Source organism: Amphiura filiformis, chromosome 13, assembly GCF_039555335.1.
Source record: "Amphiura filiformis chromosome 13, Afil_fr2py, whole genome shotgun sequence".
Lineage (NCBI taxonomy): Eukaryota > Metazoa > Echinodermata > Ophiuroidea > Amphilepidida > Amphiuridae > Amphiura > Amphiura filiformis.
In genome coordinates, this window is record NC_092640.1 from 8308331 (window position 1) to 8327121 (window position 18791).

The following is an 18791-nucleotide window of genomic DNA, read 5'->3' on the forward strand; positions in this document are numbered from 1 at the left end:
AATACGGCTTCTTTGGTGATATGTTTTCCCGTTTGGAGATTCGTCTTTTCCATCATGCAGCTAAGAACTAGCACAACCCTTGTTTGACGATTGTTGGTTAAAAGGTTCACAACAGTTTGTTTAGTTGCTGCTAAAAATGTGTTTGGTATATAGCCAGCTCGTCCATCGATTTTGTACCGAGTCGTAAAATGATTGAGAGCAGATTCGGTTTCTTGAATTTCGAATGGTTTTTCCTTCTGTTTGTAAAGCTTTGCAATCTTTCGTTGAAATCTGGTTCGTCTGGGAGGTGGTTTGGGGTATCCAAGAATGACCAATCTTGCGTTGGCTTTATTTCTATCTGGGGTGGAACGGGGGTGGTGGTATACGGCGTTGGTTCAAGAATGGGTACATCGATATTTTGTATCGGAGCATCCAGCGGATTTAAGACATAGTTTTCTTGAAGAAATTTTATCAGATCGGTTTTGCGGGTGTGTCTCCAATCTCCTCGAAGGCCCGCATTTTTTGCAATCGCGTGTAATTCTTTTACGGTGTGCTCTCCTCTTTGTCGTCTTTCTTCATTTTTTGCTTCATCGATCGCCTTGTAATCCGGAGGAGGTTTGCTGATTAAATTTTTCAAATCTTCTTTTTTTAGTCTGGAGTATCCTCGATATCCATTATTTCTAGCGTAGTTGCGAAATTGCTTCGCGGTTAGAAGCAATTGAGCGACCGGCATTCTAGCTTTATTCTTTATTTATAATCTTTTTAAACCAAAATATTTATTTTTCTAAATTGATTTTTTCCGCTTTCTTTTTAGCATAATATTTTTTAGAAGCCTTTATATATGATTCTTTGTGTCTCAAATATAGCTCTTTCGAATATTTAACCGGATTACACAGTCCAAGTTCAGTACACAAAATTCCATCATATCGATTAATCATCGTAGAATAACCAAAAATTTGTCTGGATTTTTCTTATGACTAAGCTGAATCCACTGATCCTTGTAAAATACAAACAAATGCTTGTTTTCAACTTTTGACTCAAGAGTAATTTCTTTTTCGATATTGTGATAATTTTTAAACGATTCCATTTTTTTTTTATTATAAGATTTTTTTATTATATCAAAATTTCTTAAATTATTTTTTAAATTAGGAAAAAATCTAAAAATAGTGTGTGCCCTCTCCCAGCTGGTATTAACTAGTAAAAAATAACAGCGTCATCTCTGTTTAGCATTTCCACATTCCGATCCGACACAAACATTCCAAACAGTATCAAAAAAAAAAAAATACCTTTAGTCGCCCAATTTGTATCAAAAAATCTGGCAACTGGATAAAATCAACAACAAAAAATTCCCTGCAAAACTATCCTAATGTACGTAAATAGGCTTGATCAGGCAACATGCTAACAAAGGAATGTGCGTTATTAAGTTTCAACTCCACAAATGCCTCGGGCTAGGTTTCCGCCTGGTTAGACATATCAAATTAATTCTTCCCGCTTAGCATGAAACCACTTTGTCTCACTTCCTGCAACTCAACAGTGTACATAAGTGTGCTAGTCAAGGATTTGTGAGTTGCCTCCAGGCTAGGTTTCTGGTTAGACAAATTGATTGTTCCCCTACTTGAGTCAGGTCAAGGTCATAATAGTTGAAGACAGGATATAAGATACAGGAGGATTTTTTTTGTGTGTAGAATATCATTTTTTTTTATTTAAGATGCAGGGGAATTTTTTCCCCTGCATTTTTTTTTTGGATAAGTTGAAATACATGGGGAATTTTTCCGTGTAATTTGGATTGGGGTGAATTAAAAATACAAGGATGTTTTTCTGTGTACACAGCATTTCTGTGATTTTACTGTGTATTTGGTGGTTGAGTCGATTTACACGGGAAAAAGACAGGTTTTTGTGATTTTACTGTGTATTTGGTGGTTAAGTCGATTTACACGGAAAAAGACAGGTTTTTGTGATTTTACTGTGTATTTGATGGTTGGGGGAGATTTTATACGGGAAAAGACAGTAAATGTGTTAGAAACGGCAAAAAAACACCTACTCCAGTATATGGCACAGGATCCTATAGGAAATTCATCTTCACTTCAACTGTTTTAAAGTAAAGTTTAATATTGTCAATATATCCTAATTATAATCTAAAACAGCAGTCACGCTTACGCTAAGCCGTGCAATCCATGAATGTTCATACCTAAATGTAGCGTGCGCAGTGAGTGAACCAACTATATTGTTCAGGGAAGCACATCATTCATGTTCTTGAACAAAGAACACATGAGCTTGCTTTTGTGGGTTTGATACACACATATGTACAGTCGCACAGTAAGGTCAAAGGGTCATCAATAATGCTGTTTTTGGTATCAGAATAATTCTAAAAGATCAATCTATATGAATATGTTCTCCATTTTGGTATGAAGTAGGAAATATTTGAGATATGGCCAATTCACAATGTTAAGTTACTTTTGGGACATGCTGTACATTGCAATGTACACCCTTGCTGTTCCTGTAGAGTATCTTTGCAACTGCTTGAGGGGATCTGGTCCATTATATGGCGGCATTTGGACCTCTGCTCAGGCCACAGGTGCACATGTGTGCTCTTAGCATGCATCCTCCGGGTCCTCAGAGATAGTGACAAGAAGCCTTGTCACAGTCTAGACCAAGGAGGGACCACTGTATTTTTTAATTTTAGCTTCCACTATGCCGCTCAATTCATTGTATAGACAGTCTGTTTGTACATGTAGATTCAGTTGGCCTAAATTACATTTTTTGTTTATATACTTCATAGTAATATAACAATTGGTTTCTGGATAGAAGTGGTAAATGTGAAGTGGCCCACAGGTTTATATTATCTGAATATAGCAAACGCGAAAGCTGAGAACTGCGAAATTCTTCTTTTTTTTAAGCACCCATGGTTGATTTTACATTAAAAAGTTTCCCAAATGGCAAATCTGGGTCGGTTGGGCCTCGTAGAACATGGTTTTCTTTTTTCGTCACCTAATATTTTCATATACTGATCTCTCATAGCTCTTCTGTTTACATTGCACAAATGAAGTTCTGGGATCCGCACATGTCCATTATAAACTTTTAAAAGACATACAGGGTGTCCCAAAAAAAGAGGCCCCTCATTGCGCCCTCTTTTTCTCCTATTTTTGAAAAGTTGATTAAATATATTTTGGTATGTAAAGAAACCATAAATCGTTAGTTTTAATAAACCAAAACAATTATTTCAATCGGCTCACAACTTTTGAAGATATGCCCTTTTGAATAAAAGTACCCGTTTTTCACTCTGTCCACGGATAGCAAACAGAGTGGTTGGGATGGCTCATGCTGTGGAGTGGCCTGCACGATCACCAGACCTCACACCACTTTTTTTCCTTTGTGGCAAAATCTAAGATCTTCGTAGACGTATTACTGAGTGCATTCGCAAGTATCCGGCGCAAAAGGATGGTACGCAACGCAATTGATGCAATGAGGACCGGGGCTGAAACCTGTATTCGCCAAGGAGGCAACCAGGTAGAGGGCAGAGCAGCACAGTAAACTCAGTTCAGAAGAACTAAAGACAAACCAAACAGCCTTTTAGGGCTACCTTTTATCCTAAAAAGAGAAATGACTTATGTTGTAAATAAAAAAAGAAATCAAGAAACAACAAAATAAGAAAGTAAGAAACATAATAAAACAAAAAGGCATAAATAACCAATAAAAAATAAGTAATTGCACGTAAAGCAAAAGAAGTCCCATTCGGCATCCATTTTACCCACAAATTAATGACACTATTAACAAAATCCATTGCCCATAAACCCACCGGTAAAGCCCATTCCATAAATAAAGTTATTTTATAAAGTTATCATTGAGGAATGTTTGATATTCATGCATGGTATGTGTACTCCTTTTCAATCTTTGAAGTAGCCAAACCTTCTCCGTGGACAGAGTGAAAAACGGGTACATTTCTTTAAAAGAGCATATCTTCAAAAGTTGTGAACCGATTGATAAAATTGTTTTGGTTTATTAAAGCTAGCGACTCAATGTTTTTTTACATACCAAAATATATTTGATTAAGTTTTCAGAAATAGGAGAATAAGAGGGCGCAATGAGGGGCCTCTTTGGGACACCCTGTATTATAACATTTGCTGAGGATAACGCCCTCAAAAATGTTAAATTCTGGTTTTTACAAGGTTGTAATGTACTTAAGTAAACAGAGATACCCTTTACCACAAATGAAGGCCTCCAAATAGCTGTTTGAAAGCCTTCACTGAACAGGTAATTTAGCCTTCAGATAGTTGCTGTTATTTAGCATGTACAGCCTTCAAAATGACGAATTAGTGCAGATTAGGTACAGCTAGCTAAGCTAAGCTACTGGCTGTTCAAACTGCAACTGCTAAGTAACAGCCTAATGAAGGCTTAATTAGTTGTTCACTTTGGTAAGGGACTCTGCAAAAATCAAGATTGTACTAGTTTTGTCAAAATCCGAAATTTTGAATAAAATGCAGGAACCGTTGTTTTATTATTATGTTGGAAATATTAGTCGAACACATATGTGATGTTCATAACACAGTACGTACACGGCGTGCGGGACACACATACACGCACATCGGAGGATCGTACCATATTACAACCGCCATATAGTAACATGCATTGGCGCTAGTAGTAAATTCCAGTTTTCTTTGCTTTACCTCACTTGTTCGGCTCAAAATTAAAAGGGGACATACATGTTTCTGACAGTAAAAGCTAACATTTTGTGGAAAATAAATACTAATCTATTTTTATAGAAATGTTACAATATGGCTTTAAACTAATTGGGGGGGGGGGGCAAGCCTTAAAAAGAAGCCTTAACTTCTTAACAAGTATAAATAGTGGGAGATCCCTAATGGAAGTAAGGAAAACTTTCATGGTTACAGGCCTGTTTTCACCATTATACTTGTTATAGTGAAACGTCTTAATATATAAGTGTTAAACATTTAATCCCTGTATAACATTAACCCACTTTGCTTGATGAATATCCGGGGGTACAGTACTCAAATTTCAAACTGACGGGGATGTGCGACCCAAGCTCCGAAACCCTTACCCATTTCTAAGGATTTTTCAACCCTGAAATAGGGCTGATTTGACAGTTATTGGTCAAGTTCTGAAACCATTACCCATTTCTAAATTGTTGTTTATTTTTACTCTGAAATAAAGCTGATATTTTTTTTTGGTTTTTGTTTTTTGGGGGGGGGGGTGGAAATGGTTGACAAGTTTCTACCATGGATGGTGAATCTGGTGGGTGGCAATAAATGATTTGTTCTTTCATTGTCACCAAGGCTTTTGGCAAATTTAAGGCAGTGATCCTCCCTTCTTTCTTGCAAAGAATTAAGCCCACATGTATTTAATGCATCAGAATATGATTTGTAATTATTGAAGCCCACTATGGTCTTACAAGCTCTCTTTTGAATTCTTTCCAGCTCATATGTTTGCTTTATAGATAAACCAGAATGCCACACTGCATCTCCATATTCAACAACTGGTCTAACATAACTTTTGAAGACTGTCAAAAGGTCAAAGCCAAATTTTTTAAGTGATCTCAACATAAAAAGCCTTTGGTTGGCTTTCTTTGTCATGTTGGGAGATCTAGATGTGTATCAAAATTGCACCTGATGTCAAGGCAAGTCCCACAGTACATGTCACTCTAACCCAGTGTCAAGTCCAAAAGTTGAAAGGTATTTCAGTGTCTATGGGCACACAGATTAGCTGTTTTCTAGAACTACAAAATGGGTTTGTCTTCATGATTTTCATTGCATATCCCTACATGGGATCTTAATCTTCCTCTTAAAATGGCTGGTCTTACAATGCTACATGCATAACGTTGTACAGTATTTTGCAAGAATGCCTTTTGCTGTTTTGCAGGGTATAGACATGCTGTGCGTACACCACGCATTACGCAATCACTATGCTACAGCAAACTCTTCTACTACTATAGTACAGCAAATTCAATCTTGCAAAATACTTTAAGCATTATACTCATATTAAGTAATGCTAGTATAAAAATTTCTATTCATTTTAGGAAGCATGGTTTTGTCAAGGTTCAAGTTGCTGGCCAGGGAGAGGAAGAATTGAAGCACATACAGTTGAAATATGCCAGGATTGACTTGCAAGAATGGTAAAAAAGTAAGCCTTGCAATTAGATAAACACCACTCAATGAAGCCTCATTTAGAGAATAAACGATAGAATTTTTGTTTTTACTATTATACCGTGTGATAGATGACAGGCAGGTCCAATATTTTGACCTGCCTGTCGTCTATGATAGGTAGAGGATAGTAAAAACAAAAATCGTTTATTCTCTTAGTCAGTTAAATATTATTTTAATAAGTGTAAATTGTTTTTTTAAGCAAAAACAAAGTTACCGTAATTAAAACTCCCCTTATTATAAAATGAACAAAACTTGTTTACAACTTCACATATTCTGTTGCGCATACTGCTAGCGTGTTCGCGTATCCCGCACTAGTTTACACATACAACGCGATACTACGTGGATCTCTACAAGCATTACGCATTATCAACGCCCACGATGACGTCTACGGCCTGATAGACGACGCCCGAAATCATGCGATTGTCCAATCAGATTTAGTGTCTACGAACTAGACCACTCCCACGACTAAGACTCAGCTTTAAAAGCCCATTACACTGTATATAAACATGGGAAATTTCAAGATGGGGAGAACAAAGAGCATAATGAACCTTACATAGACCCTATACTCCCCTTAATTCTGAACGTGTTTGCCTAGGGATATTCTCCTGTGTAATAGTTTTATCAATAATATATGGATAGACTATTTGCATTGTCTAGTCAAGTATCTGCAGGTCAGACTTTTCTGCATTAAAAAAAATAACATTAACATTTTGTTGTTGTTGTTGTTGTATTTTGGAGGACAGGGGCCGATGGTTATTTCTTAACCTATTTATTTAATTAAAAGTGTATGACCTGATGGACAGCATCATCCCCGACTTTTCACCATCAAAAGGACGAATTTGGTAAAGCCCATATTTTCTTATTACCCCAGTCAAATATTTTCTTCAGATATTATAAACAAAAATGTTTGAAACAATGTGGTCAACCACATTTGTGTATTTTAGTAAAATACCCCTTTATAAAGAATTTCATGGAGCATGCTGATGGTTGACAGCAATTTTGGAAACAATCATGGGTACCTATGTTACCTATAACATATGTTACACCTTGCCTAACTTGACTATTTCCATTCGGCATTCGCCTAGAAAATCCGGAAGAGGTGGTGGAATTTGTTTCATCCTCAAAAAGGATACCATCCTGTATCAATAAGGTTGCAGTGTACCCGAGTTTCGAATATGTATGGATGTGACAATCTCCCAAGGATCTGCTTCTGTCAGGGTGTTTAATATATATCGCCCACCACCCTCCTCGGAAAATAAACTTACTGAGTCTATGTTTCTTGAGGAGTTTGGGACATTCCTTGAGACCATTTCAGCCATACCTGTCGAGATAATTCTCCTAGGGGACTTCAACAGCCACGTTAACGACGCAGACGACCGATTTGCCAGAGCCTTCCTAGATCTGTTGGACGCGGTTGGTTTGCAACAGCATGTCAATGGCGCGACGCATAAATCAGGACATACCTTAGATTTGATGATCAGTCGTGACATATCTAATGTCATCACAGGTGTAGTTGAAATAATTCCAGAGATATTCTTTGATCATTATCCTGTTGGCTGCTACCTCAGAAAGACTATGAAATATCGCAAAATCAGAGACATAGACACAACTGAATTCATGCGTGATATTGAGTCATCGTCACTCTATACTAATCCTGCATCTGATCTGGAAGAACTGGTTAACCAATATGAAACGGTAATGGGCATGCTCCTCAATAAGCACGCTCCGCTTGTTGAGAAGTCTGTAATTGTCAGACCGCACTGTCCCTGGTACACCGACGAACTTCGATTGGCAAAGCAGAAGAAGCGTCAGGCGGAAAGAAAGTACACCAAATCCAAACTTGAAATAGACAAGCAAATTTATGCCGATCATAGCAAAAGCTACAAGACTATGCTTGAGACGGCAAAGCGTAACCATCACCGATCAAGATGGAGGATTGTGACAGCAAGGAGTTGTTTCGCGTTGTTGACAAGTTATGTAATCCCGCTGCCGAACTAGCTAGCCCTTCCCAATCACAATTCTGAAGATGAGCTTGCAGAGAAATTTGCTACATACTTTGATGAAAAAATTCAGAAGATCCGCAATGACTTGGACTTGGTTGATCAACCCAATTTGCAAGACATCTTCTGCAACTGGAGGCTCCTTTAATTGTTAGCTCATTTGAAACTTTTCGTGAACTCTCAAGTGATGACATCCACAAGATCATTATGGATTCTCCCACGAAAAGCTTGATCCTATCCCAACTGATCTCTTCAAAAATGCGTGGAGAGTCTTCTCCTGTAGTCACCAAAATAATCAACCAGTCGCTGTCACTAGGAACTGTGCCTTCGAGTTTTAAAACGGCAAGAGCGTCTCTGTTGCAGAAGAAATCAAACCACATTACTACATGTTCAAAACGACAGGACTTGACAAACATCAGGAAGCAGCGCTGATCCTACTGGACCTAATAAGCGCTGCTTTTGACACCATAGACCACACCATTCTCCTTGACAGACTTCAAGAGCGCTATGGTATCTGCGGTGCAGTTCATTCCTGGTTTCGTTCTTATTTGGATAGTCAAACTCAAACAGTTATCATTGGTGATTCTGAATCGCATCCTCGAAATCTTGTGTACGGTGTGCCTCAGGGTTCGGTTGCAGCTAGGAGCTCCACTTTTCACATTCTATAGTGCCCCACTCAGTGACATCATAAAGAGCCACAACATCAGCCATATCATGTATGCGGATGACACCCAGGTTTACCTTCTTTTCCATCCAGATGACAAAGACTCCGCCATTCACTTAAGTTGAACAGTGCGTGAAAGACATATAAGCCTGGGCTGTCACTAACAAGTTACAATTTAATGACTCTAAGACTGAGGTACTGCACCTAACCTCGCGCTTTAAGGACACCAGTAACATCGATCCAGTAATTATCACCGATACCCCATGTTCGCAGGCTCACAACCTTGGAGTAGTGTTTGACGAACATATTACGATGGAATCTCATATTTCCAATATCCTTTGTGCAGGGTGGGCATGCATCTATATAAACTGGGCAAGATCAGGAGGTTTTTGGACCGCTCATCTACCGAAAGGCTAGTGCATGCATACATAACATCTCGTATTGACTCATATGCAACAGCTTACTTGCTGGAATACCCACAAAACAATTGCATCGCCTTCAAAGACTCCAGAATGCCGCTGCCAGACTTGTTTTGCGTACTAAGCGGTGCCAGCACATCACCCCAGTTCTCCTTGAACTACACTGGCTGCCAGTTTGTAAACGAGTTCAGTACGGTCTTACTTCTGACTTTTAAGTGTCCCCACGATCTTGCCCCACCATACTTGAAGGAACTGATCAATCGGTACGAGCTTGCGCATGCTCTTCGCTCAGCATCTCAAAACCTTCTGAAGCAACCGTCTCGAATGCCGCAGAGTCTCACTTAATGGCGCAAGAGCTTTTGCTGCGTACGCTCCTGCATTGTGGAATGAGCTTCCTACGAGTATCAGGCATCAGAATACCATTGGACAATTTAAATCAGTTCTAAAAACATATTTGTTTGAGCAATATTTTATGTAATTGTTTCTTGTTCTGCATGAAGATCATGTGTTATGCAGCTTTCGGATTGTTTCTCAATTGTTTCTGTTCAAGTTATCAGCAATAGCTTTGTTTTTATTATGCTTCTGTTCCCTTGTCCGTGGTGTCTGCTCCTTGGCATTGGTTTGTTGTTCCTTTTTTCTACTCCGAAACAATGTATTTGGCTAATTGTTGCAGGCACCCATGCGGGGGACCAGTTAAGTTTTGGTGCATTGCATTTTATTAATGTTTTTACGTTTCGCTTTTTCTAATGCATGCATCGCCCAGTGGTTTTTGTTTTTTGTTCCTCCCCGGATGGGTTTTTGCATGCGTCATGACAACGTGAACGTTCCTCGCATAACAATTGCCAGTAGTATTTTTAATTGTTATTATAATATTATATATGCTTGCCTTATGTATGTTTTTGAATGCAATTGTATAAAAAATATTATTCTATGGTATAACTTTTTTAAGCAATCTTTTGATGCTATTACTGCCTTGGTTTATATGTGGCATGTTGTATGATTTTATCTATTGTAGTTAATTACTTTTGTATTATACTGTTATAGAATTTATTTGTAATTTGAATTTCGCTGTTGTTTTAAAACCTGTTTTATAGCGCCTAGAGGCCGCCTTTGCATGCATTAGTGCGCTTTTAATAAATGTCTTTTATTATTATTATTATGTGTGATCAGGGTTTGTTCAGAATTATTGTAAGACTCGTGAACTTGTGCTTGTGCATTTTGCATTCACTGGTTGGGTCTGGATGAACCAACTGTGTAAACAAACAATTGAATAAACCAGGGCTGTCAACTCTCACGCATTGGGCGTGAGTCACACGCATTGGGTCACTTTCTCACGGTCTCACGCCAAGGTAGTATAATCGCACGCCTAAAAGTAAATCTCACATAAAAAGCTGAAAATTGAATACAATCTCACGCATCGCCATGAATAAGTTGTTATTATTCCTCACATAATCATGGGTCAAAATGAACATTGAAGTCGGCAAATCCCGGTACGCCTTTGTCTCACGCCAAGCAATTCCAAAATGTTGACAGCCCTGAATAAACTAATATCAATTGTATATTACCTCTGTGTCTTTCAGATACAACAGAAAAGAAACCTGAGAAGGACACTGGAGAAGATACATCAGAAGTGACGAAATTCAGGAAAAATAGAATGGCTAAAGCTCAACAAAACTATATGAAAAGTTCATCTTTGACAGAAATATTAACTCAGTTTCCAAGAATTCTGAGTATTGGAATGGTATGTACTCTATATAGACCACTTCACATGTTTTTATATTACTTTGCACAACTGCAGGGCAAGAGTATCAATATTTAAAATAGGTATTTATAATTAGGTATAATTTACAGGGCCTGTTTTAGATTATTTTATTCAATTCAATTTTAAAACAAATATGGTAGTAATAACGGTAGAATTCAACAGAAGAATGTGTAAGTGATGCCAATCATGACATGTGAAAGGAAAACAGCATTTTTATTGCTGACTTTTATTGTATGAAAAGTCTTAAGGGGGTACTACACACTTGGTCAATTTTCTGCCTATTTTTGCATTTTTCTCAAAAATTACAGCGCATTGGTGACAAGTAAGATATGTATATTATACTAGGGGCAAGGACTACAACTACTGCACTGAAAATTCAGCAACTCAAGGCAAGTAGTTATTGATTTATTAATCAAATATTGGTTTTCCCTCAATTTTGACTGTAACTCCACAACTGTTGTCTGTGCTGAAATGAAAATTTCCAGTGCAGTAGTTGTAGTCCTTGCCCCTATAATATACATATCTTGCTTGTCATCAATGCTCTATAACTTTTGAGAAAAGTGCAAACATAGGCACAAAATTGGCCAGGGGTGTAGTACCCCCTTAAATGTTGCATTCCACGGGCAGGCATAACTGGCCTTTTACCTGACAGTGACAGGATGCATGTGCATGTAGTAATCCTGTTTTGATCAGGGTTTGTCACCAGACAGGGTTGGCCAGATTCACTCGCATCACCATTCACAATCGTCCTAACTCCAGCCTTTGACCGCATCCCTCCTCTAATCAACCTTCTTCCTCGCCTCCTTTACTTGTTTCTTCTACATCTTCTTTGGTTTCCCCTGCTTCCTTGGATCTTTTAAAATTTGAAGACATCCTCATTGGCGGGAGAGGGTTCGATCGGGCGAGGTCTGACAACCACAATAATTGTTTATTTGCCTATTTACAGACAGAAAATGTAAATAAATAATGATGCATGTTATATTTTGGTTTGCAGATTGAGCAGGAATTCACAATAATGTACCCTGAGAAGACAAGTAAAGCATTGGCCCGAGGTGTCTGGTGTTTATTTGAGATACTTGAACACCAAAGAGCCTGGATGGACTGTTGTTGGGTTGATAAAGATGATTTAGGAAAACTAACGAAAGGTAAGCTTTTCTAGTACATTTTTAAAGGAGCTCATCAGAGGGTTGTCTGGGGAAAAAAACTTGGTTTGTCTCCATAATTAACAAAATGATAAAACAACATTAGTCTTTATCATAAGCAGAAAAATATATTGTTTTGCAATTTCATGAATATAATTGAACTAAAATAAGAAAACAGGTGCATTACACTGAGTGAAGACGGGTCATGCATCAACAGGTATTCATAGCCTAGAATTAAATTTGCCTAACTTTGCCTATACACATTGCACTAAAAACTATACTTTGAGCGTAAACTGGAGATGTTCTATAGTTTCAATAGGGTTTTGTCTAGATCCAGACGAAAACCTAACAATATACCGTACTGAAATTTTTCAGAAATGTTGACCTACGTTTAACCTCATTAAACATTATTACCTCTGGAGAATATGAAGGGGTATGTAACATGCTTTTGGGGATCTTTCAATTGCCCTTTAAGGGGGTACTACACCCCTGACCAATTTAGTGCCTATTTTTGCATTACTACTGCACTGAAAATTCAGCAACTCAAGGCAAGTAGTTATGATTTATTGATCAAATACTGGTTTTCCCTCATTTTGACTGTAACCCCACAACAGTTGTCTGTGCTGAAATAAAATATCCAGTGTAGTAGTTGTAGTCCTTGCCCCTATAATATACATATCTTACTTGTCACCAATGCGCTATCATTTTTGAGAAAAATGCAAAAATAGGCACAAAATTTGGCAGGGGTGTAGTACCCCCTTAATGAGATTTTGTCAGGACTCAGGAGTATATAAGATGACTGAAGTGTAAGATTGTTGCCAACATTTAATGTTGCCCCCTATCAGGACTCCAAAAAAGGTAATTTCAAGCAAGATTCCAGCAAGAATTTCCTATAAATGCCCCTGTACATGTAAATGTTATTAATTTAGGCATGTCTTTGCCATGGCTTAAAAAAGTGGGGAATTTTGGATGCTCCCAGGAAATCTTGATATTTGGAGGAAATCTTGGAATTTAGAGAGGGAAATTTTTCCTTTTGGTAGGCCCTACATATGCTCGTACAATGTAGGAATCTATAGAAAGTTGTGGAATTACTTTAGCATGCTTGAATTTTGCTTCCTTTTTTTTGAGCCCTGGTGTGCATGCTTAATGAGCGTACATGCATTTTGCAAACGTGAATTTTGCAAACATTCTTAGTACGTACATTTGTATTATGATGCCTGCATTTGAATCTGATGAAGCAACAGAAAAGCAAACTTATTCAGATTTTGTCAAATCTACAGCACAAATTGCAGACTCATGTTTCTGGTGTTTATATTGTTATTTTATGTACATTACAATGATGTGAAAAATAGTGATTTCAAGGAAATATAGAGAGTGCTCGATGTTGTGAAGAGCACACATCTTGTCTATAAAATAGGCCAAGTCATTCTCTAAACTAGGCCAGTACCTCTATTTTCTTGAATGTACTGTAACTTAATTCTTGACAGCATCTTGGCATCATTTTAATCTACATGCATGTGAATATGATTGTATGTTTACTCTAGCTAGGGATAACAATAACTGTTGCAGAATGTTTTAATGTGGTATAATATACGAGGGCTGGTCAAAAAGTTTGTAGAACTCGGTATGCTACTTTGTCGCACGGTATTGCATTTGGTCTCATTTGAAAGCTTGTTCCTTCAAAACATTACTGCAAAGATATTATATTTTGCATCACTGTATACGGGCAGGACACTGTTCAGAGGAAGCCTACCTCCATGAATTCCCGGGTACTACCAGAAGTGAATACAGGGTCATCATGGACATTTCTCCCGAGTTCAAGAATGGAGTGAGCGTTCTTGAAGATCATCCAAGGTCCAAAAGACTTGCTGACGTCACCACTAGTGATATACGTGCTGGTACAGTGGCATTGATAATGAATAAAGAGCCAAATAAGAAAGATGAGATAGCCACAAAATATGACAACTCTGATGAATGTGTTTTCAATATTAATCCATTAACATTTGGGTATTCCAGGGTGTCTTCTAGATGGGGTCCCAGAATCTTCATGTACAAAATTGATACCAGTTGACATACTAAAGTATTCAGGTCCACACCTTCTATACATTTAGAATGAGGACCAAGGCAAATTTAATCTATATGTGGCTAAAGGTGATAAGGCATACATTATTCACTGGAATTATGAGTGAATTTAGTGGAAGCACCTGGATCTTACATTCCTCAGAAGATCATCCCTCGGTCACCATAGTGCAAGATCTTCATCGCTGTTTCTGACATCCAAGGATAGTCTTGATGACGGATCATTTGCCAAATGAAAGTACAATCATAGGCATATATTATACAAATTTTGATAGCAAAATTGAGGCAAGCAATCATGTGGAGGAGGTTGATGGTAGGAATGTGGCTGTTCTCGGATTGTGTCCTGTACACTATTCTTAGTTTGTCAAGCTGCCATTCACGACAGCGGGCCAGTTATTTAAAGTAACCATATATTGTGGTTCAGACATGACCTCCAGTTAGTGAAACCTATTTTAGAATTTTAAGTCCTACCTTCATAATATCAGGTTTGGAGGTGATCAATGCTAGTGAGCCTTCACTGAAGAGTGTTTCAAGGAGCTATCGGAAGACTTCCATTTTGTTGACATAAAAGGTTTCAAGAAAAATTGCGACGGGTACATTACGGTATGTAGTGACCATGCTCAAGAGAGAGATAGAAAGGATTTGGCTAGTACTCTTTCAAGTACCTTGTTCTACGAACTTATTGACCGCCCCTCGTAGCATTAGCTTTTATTATCAATCTAAATGCTTCAGTGTAGCCTAATTACATTGTTACATATGCCTCAACAAAAGATTTGTTACCATTAATAATTTTCATTTCAGATGAGCAAGTAAACACTGCTCTGCAGTTGTTACCTTTAATCATGAAAGGAAGGTCTAAAGGTGGGAAAGGAAGGTGCGGCTATGCAGCATCACTTGCTTCATTTACAGACCAAAAGAGTGTAAGTGCTGCAGTAAAGACAAAAAACATCTTATTTTTACTACATGTACTGATAGGGTTGCTGATTTTTTAAGTAAGGTTTTATTAATTTGTCTAAATAGAACCAATTTACCTCCGCAGAGAGTGGTCTGTCCTAGCATTGCTATGGTGTTGTTTACATCCGAGTTTGCAATGCCAATCGGTTTTGACGTACTCGGACAAAGACACATATTTATGCGGTTAGGGTTATTTTAATACACATGTGTAGAGCAATAGCCCTAACCGTACTGTATCTCACTCTGTCTCACTGGAAAATGACATCTGCGCATGCGTGCACGTGTGATGACGTCATGATCCTCGCTTTCCTCGTCGGTAGCGTGCATCGGGTGGCCGAGGTGTTTTCATTATTTGGTCAAGGAAAATTCAAGAGTCTTGAATATTGATGACCAAATTCCAGTAAATATCAGAATTTTGTATTCAAATGAGTTAACAAATGCCAGAGATTTAGCAAAAGTTTGATATGCCAATTTCAAATTTGTTTTTTATTAAGTGTTGATCTGAATTTTTTTAAATTTAGGTCAATGAAGTTAAGTCCTGGAAAATCCAGAGAATGTAGAAAGCTGTGGGAACCCTATTCTGAAATTCCTTATTTATTATACACTATATTAATACAATAATGTGTTATTTTATTTCCTCTGCAGGAAAATTGCAACATTGACACATTTGAGTGCAATTAGTGCAACAGAGAAGCCACAGCCCTATGTCTTGTTACTGGGAAACAGACTGACACCTAGACAGGTCTTTGTGATAATTGAACACAGGGCCATGTCCACTCCACCTGTATTGAAGGCGATAGACGTTTGTTTTAAGACTCACTACGTCCTGGGATTGAAATATCAGTCATTGCCAGGCAGTGTGGCAATTCATGGAGGCAGTGGTGTTTCAGATGGCTCCTAAACAGGAGATGTATAGCTGTGTGAGAGAGTTCAATGCATTTTTTTTAACTTTGTTCAGTCTTACAACTCCAGCACCTAATAAGTACTGTACAAACCTCTATGTAACTCAATAATGAGTTCACCTTGGGCCTCTAATGTTTGGGCACCATATCCTGCAGCAGTTTTAAGTAAACCATGAACACTTGTTGTTCACTTACCAATCAAAAAACAAAGCTGGTTGTGATTATGAATAGTTTTGAGTGAATATCTCAAAAAATTCTCTCTTAGGTTTGTACCAATCAAGAACCAAATAACCATAATCAAGAACCAAAGCTTGTGATTATGGATATTATGGATCATTATGGCCAGTTAATGGATACTTCTATAGCAGAGTACATGCATGGCTACTCCAAGCTAGAATAGTGCTGGGGTACTTCAGAGCTACTCTGCGGCTTGTCTACCATGAGCTACGGCATATCAGAGGAGCTGTGCAGCTAATTCGCCATGAGCGACCTCATTGTAAAGTAGCACCAGAGTAGCTCTGAAGTACCACCAGAGCAACTCCAGCATGGTGTTGCCTTGGCAAGGCACTGCTATAGTAGCACCCAATAACTAGCCATAGGAATCTTAGTGTGCAGTTTTTTGATATAAAATTGGATGGATTGAGCATGATACACAAAGATATTGGTCAAGCTGTGAGTTAAAGATATCTCTTAAACTCACAGCGAGACCAATATCTTTGAGTATCGTGTGAAAGGATCCATTCGATTTTATCATTATTATGCTTTGAGAATCTAATTTTGGTCAAAATTGTGATTTTTGGTCAAAATGTAATTTTTGGTCAAAAATGTGATTTTCTCCATTATATTTTGTAACCATTTAAAGTGGGTTGTTAAACAGTGTTACGATATCTACACGCTACATGTACGGTGATCGTGGACTGTAAGCTGATGCAGATACCTACGATATCGGGTGAAATTGGGCACCAATTTCAGTTTGTGACTCTAGCGGGTGCCAGATATCCAGAATAATTGGTTTTGAAAAATGTGTGTAAAGTATAGGATGGAAGATTCTCAAAGCGTAATAATGAGTGAGCTTGGAATCCTTGTTCACTTATGCTTGTACCAATCAGAGCTTGTTAAAGCTTGAGTGAATCTATAAAAAAAGGTGTTCACTTAGGCTTGCACCAATCTAGAACCAAGGCTGAATGTGATTATGGGTAGTTTTGAATAAACCTTGGAAACTTGTTCATTTGGTACCAATCATAAACCAAAGCTTGTGACTGAGTAGTTTTGATTTATCAAACTTTACAAAAGTGTTCACTTAGGCTTCCGCCAATCAAGAATCAAGCCTGGTTGTGATTATAAGTAGTTTTGAGTAACCCAATGAAACTTGTTCACTTATGTTTGTGCCAATCAAGAACCAAAACTAGATGTGATTATGAGTAGTTTTGATTGAACCATTAAAAAGTGTTCACTTCGGCTCGCACCAATCAAGAACCAAGGCTGGTTGTGATTATGAGCAGCTGCAAGTAAATTTTGAAAACTTGTTCACTTGTGCTTGTACAGCCAATGCTGGTTGTGATTTTGAGAAGTTTTGAGTGAATCTTTAAAGAAGTGTTCACTTTGGCTTAAACCAATCAAGAACCGAGGCTTGTGACTATGAGTAGTTTTCAGTAAACTTTGAAAACTTGTTCACTTATGCTTGTACCAATCAAGAACCAAAACTAGATGTAATTATGAGTATTTTTGCTTGAACCATTTAAAAGTGTTCCCCTAGCGTTGCGAAAATCAAGAACCAAGGCTGGTTGTGAGTACCCAGCAAACACAAAAACGTTTTTAAAACGTTTTAAATAAGTTATATTTTGGGTTTTGGTTTAGGTAAAAACGTTTTAATAACATTAAAATGTCGGGTTATATAAAGGTCATGAAATCGTTTTAAAACGTTTTGTATGAAAACACACTACAACAATATTTTAAAATGTTTTCAAAAAATGTTATTGTAAACTATTTTTGCAATCATTTTTGGCCAAATATTTTGTCAACACTTAAATAACATTATGTCAAAATATTTGCACCCAGCAAACACAGAAATGTTCTTAAAATGTTTTTTACAAAACGTTTTAATAACATTTAAATGTCGGGTTATATAAAGGTCGTGAAAACATTTTAAGAACGTTATTGCAAATATTTTGGGCAAACATTTTTTGCAAAATATTTTTTCAACCCCAAAATAACATTCTGTTTAGAATGATTTGTACCAAGTTTTCAAAAATGATTTTGGTTTGTTATTAAAACGTTTTTATACCCTTTATATAACCCGACATTTAAATGTTTTCTGTAAAACATTTGTGTTTGCTGTGCAGTAAATTACCAATAAATGTTATGAAAACGTTTTATACCATTAATGTACCCTTTATACAACCCGACATTTAAACGTTTTCTGACAACCTTTTATAACCTTTTGCGAATGATGTCGAAAACGTTTTGTGTTTGCTGGGTACGAGTATAGTTTTAAATGAATCTTTAAAAAAGTGTTCACTTTGGCTTGAACAAATCAAGAACCAAGGTTCTGAGTTTTGAGTAAACTTTAAAAACTTGTTCACTTATGCTTGTACCATTATGAGTAGTTTTGAGTGAACCTTAAACCCATAATGTGTGATTTGCATAAAGAATAGATTCCTATTTAAATGCTAGTTTTCAATGATCACATTATTCCCTTTTAATTTCGAGCCAAACAAATGAGGTAAAACAAA

General features: G+C 37.4%; 1 protein-coding gene across 1 annotated transcript; it reads left to right on the forward strand.

Moving 5' to 3' along the window:
- The first annotated feature begins 6018 nt into the window (after positions 1-6018).
- Positions 6019-17989, forward strand: LOC140167951 (uncharacterized). The gene is made up of 5 exons (XM_072191240.1): positions 6019-6114; positions 10801-10961; positions 11977-12127; positions 15005-15123; positions 15803-17989. Exons 2-5 carry the CDS (start codon positions 10875-10877, stop codon positions 15836-15838), a joined length of 393 nt encoding a protein of 130 aa, XP_072047341.1. The 5' UTR covers positions 6019-6114; positions 10801-10874; the 3' UTR covers positions 15839-17989.
- Positions 17990-18791: the final 802 nt, after the last annotated feature.